The sequence below is a fragment of the Hipposideros armiger genome, unplaced genomic scaffold (genome assembly GCF_001890085.2).
Source record: "Hipposideros armiger isolate ML-2016 unplaced genomic scaffold, ASM189008v1 scaffold_40, whole genome shotgun sequence".
In the NCBI taxonomy this organism is placed as follows: domain Eukaryota; kingdom Metazoa; phylum Chordata; class Mammalia; order Chiroptera; family Hipposideridae; genus Hipposideros; species Hipposideros armiger.
Genome location: NW_017731390.1, coordinates 3,486,322 through 3,488,021, shown reverse-complemented (window position 1 = coordinate 3,488,021; position 1,700 = coordinate 3,486,322). Strand labels below are relative to the sequence as shown.

The 1,700-nt window shown below is 32.2% G+C and overlaps 1 protein-coding gene across 2 annotated transcripts in view; it reads right to left on the bottom strand.

Moving 5' to 3' along the window:
- Positions 1-1,700, bottom strand: part of MRPL45 (mitochondrial ribosomal protein L45) — a 14,578-nt gene that overhangs the window by 7,830 nt on the left and 5,048 nt on the right. For both annotated transcript variants that reach the window (XM_019638788.1, XM_019638789.1), the window contains exon 4: positions 1,407-1,505. In XM_019638788.1, coding sequence (XP_019494333.1) covers positions 1,407-1,505 — 99 coding nt within the window. The remainder of the gene's footprint in view (positions 1-1,406; positions 1,506-1,700) is intronic.

The window sequence follows — 1,700 nt, the reverse complement described above, 5'->3', positions numbered from 1 at the left end:
AATAGCTAACTTCTCAATAGAAACAACAGAAACCAAAAGATGACATTCTCAAAATGCTGACAGACAATAACTACCAACCTGGAATTCTTTACCCAAAGAAAGCATTCTTTAATAATAAAGTGGAAAAAATAAACATAAATAAAAATGAAGGTGAAATTTTTAAAAGGCAGAACTAAAAAACTAGATAATAATAATATGGAAGATGGATGAAGTGGTGATTGGAATTAAAATATTCTAAGGTTCTTATAAATTAACTAAAAAATACTTAAACATTTTAACAATAATTTCTAAAAGAACAGAAGTAGAATGTCATAATTCCAAACAAATGGAAGGAATAAAAATGGAAGAAAATTGTATCAATCCAATAAATGAAACGAGAAAAAAAAGCAAAGAAAAAATCATGGCAAATAGAATGCACAAAATAATGTGGTAGAAAAAGATCAAATATACAAAAAACAATGTTGAAAAAAAAATTTTACAATACATAAAAAAATACTGTACATGATTTACACACACATACATGTAGTGAAAGTATAAAAATATGCATGGGGATGATACACAGTAGTTATCTGTAGGAAGGAAAAGAATGGGGAGATGTGGCTTTAGCTATATCTATGTTTTATCCCTGCTTCTTCCCCCAAGTAGGGATTCTGAATCAAATATAACAAAATGTAAACATCTATTAACCTGAATGGTACTTTTTTATGTTTGAAATAGTTCATACTTTTAAAAAAATTTAAGAAATAAAACAAAAATGAAGATAAATAATTAATAGATTTTACAGTACAGATTTGGAGTTTCTACCTGAAGCCTAGCTATAGCAGCCACAGCTCAAGAATGTCAGCAACAGGGGGGAGGGGGGTTGTTACTTTGTGAGGGTGAAAAGGGTAACTATTGCATTGTTCTGTACATCTGAAACTAACAATTAAAAAAAAAAAATTAAAAAAAAAAAAAGAATGTCAGCAACAGTCCAAGGACTGGTGCTTAAAATTATTCCAGGCCCCTCACTGATTTTTCATCTCCCTAGCAGCCCTGACTTTTCCCTTGGTTGAATCAAGAAAAAGTTGAAAACTTTCAAAAGAAACTTATTCAGAATAACTAAGAAAAGAGAAGTGTACATACATAAAACATTCAAAAAGGGTCAGGAAGAATTAGAGATCAAACCCTGCTGGGGTGAAAACAGCAGCCATTCGGCAGTCTCCCAACACTTGTAGGTGGAGCTGAGCCAGACCAAACGGTGAAAACTCCCAGCAGCAGGGAGAAGGATCAAGGACAGCGCCAAACTCCAATTATTTCCCACAGGAAGTTCTTCCACTCTAGAACTCTTACCTGAAGGGAACAAAAATCCATGCCTAGAATAATAACTGCTGAAAACATAATGGGTATATGACAGGGAGTTCACTTACTTGTTTAGACAAAGGTGAGCTTCAATGAAGATATCCTTAGCTTTTTCAGGGAACTCCTTTATTTTAAAATTAGCGTCATATTGTTTTATCTTCCGTATTCTGTAAAATTAAGCATGAGAATCATTTCTAAAGACTGTACAATTTCCATAACTCATATCTTACATTAACCTCCATTAATGTCTATCCATTTATTCAATAATTGTTTTTTGAACGTGCCAAGAACTGTAAGTTCAACCTTCTAATTCACACTTAATCATTCTAAAGAAAGGCCAAGGTTTTACATACTAAAATTTC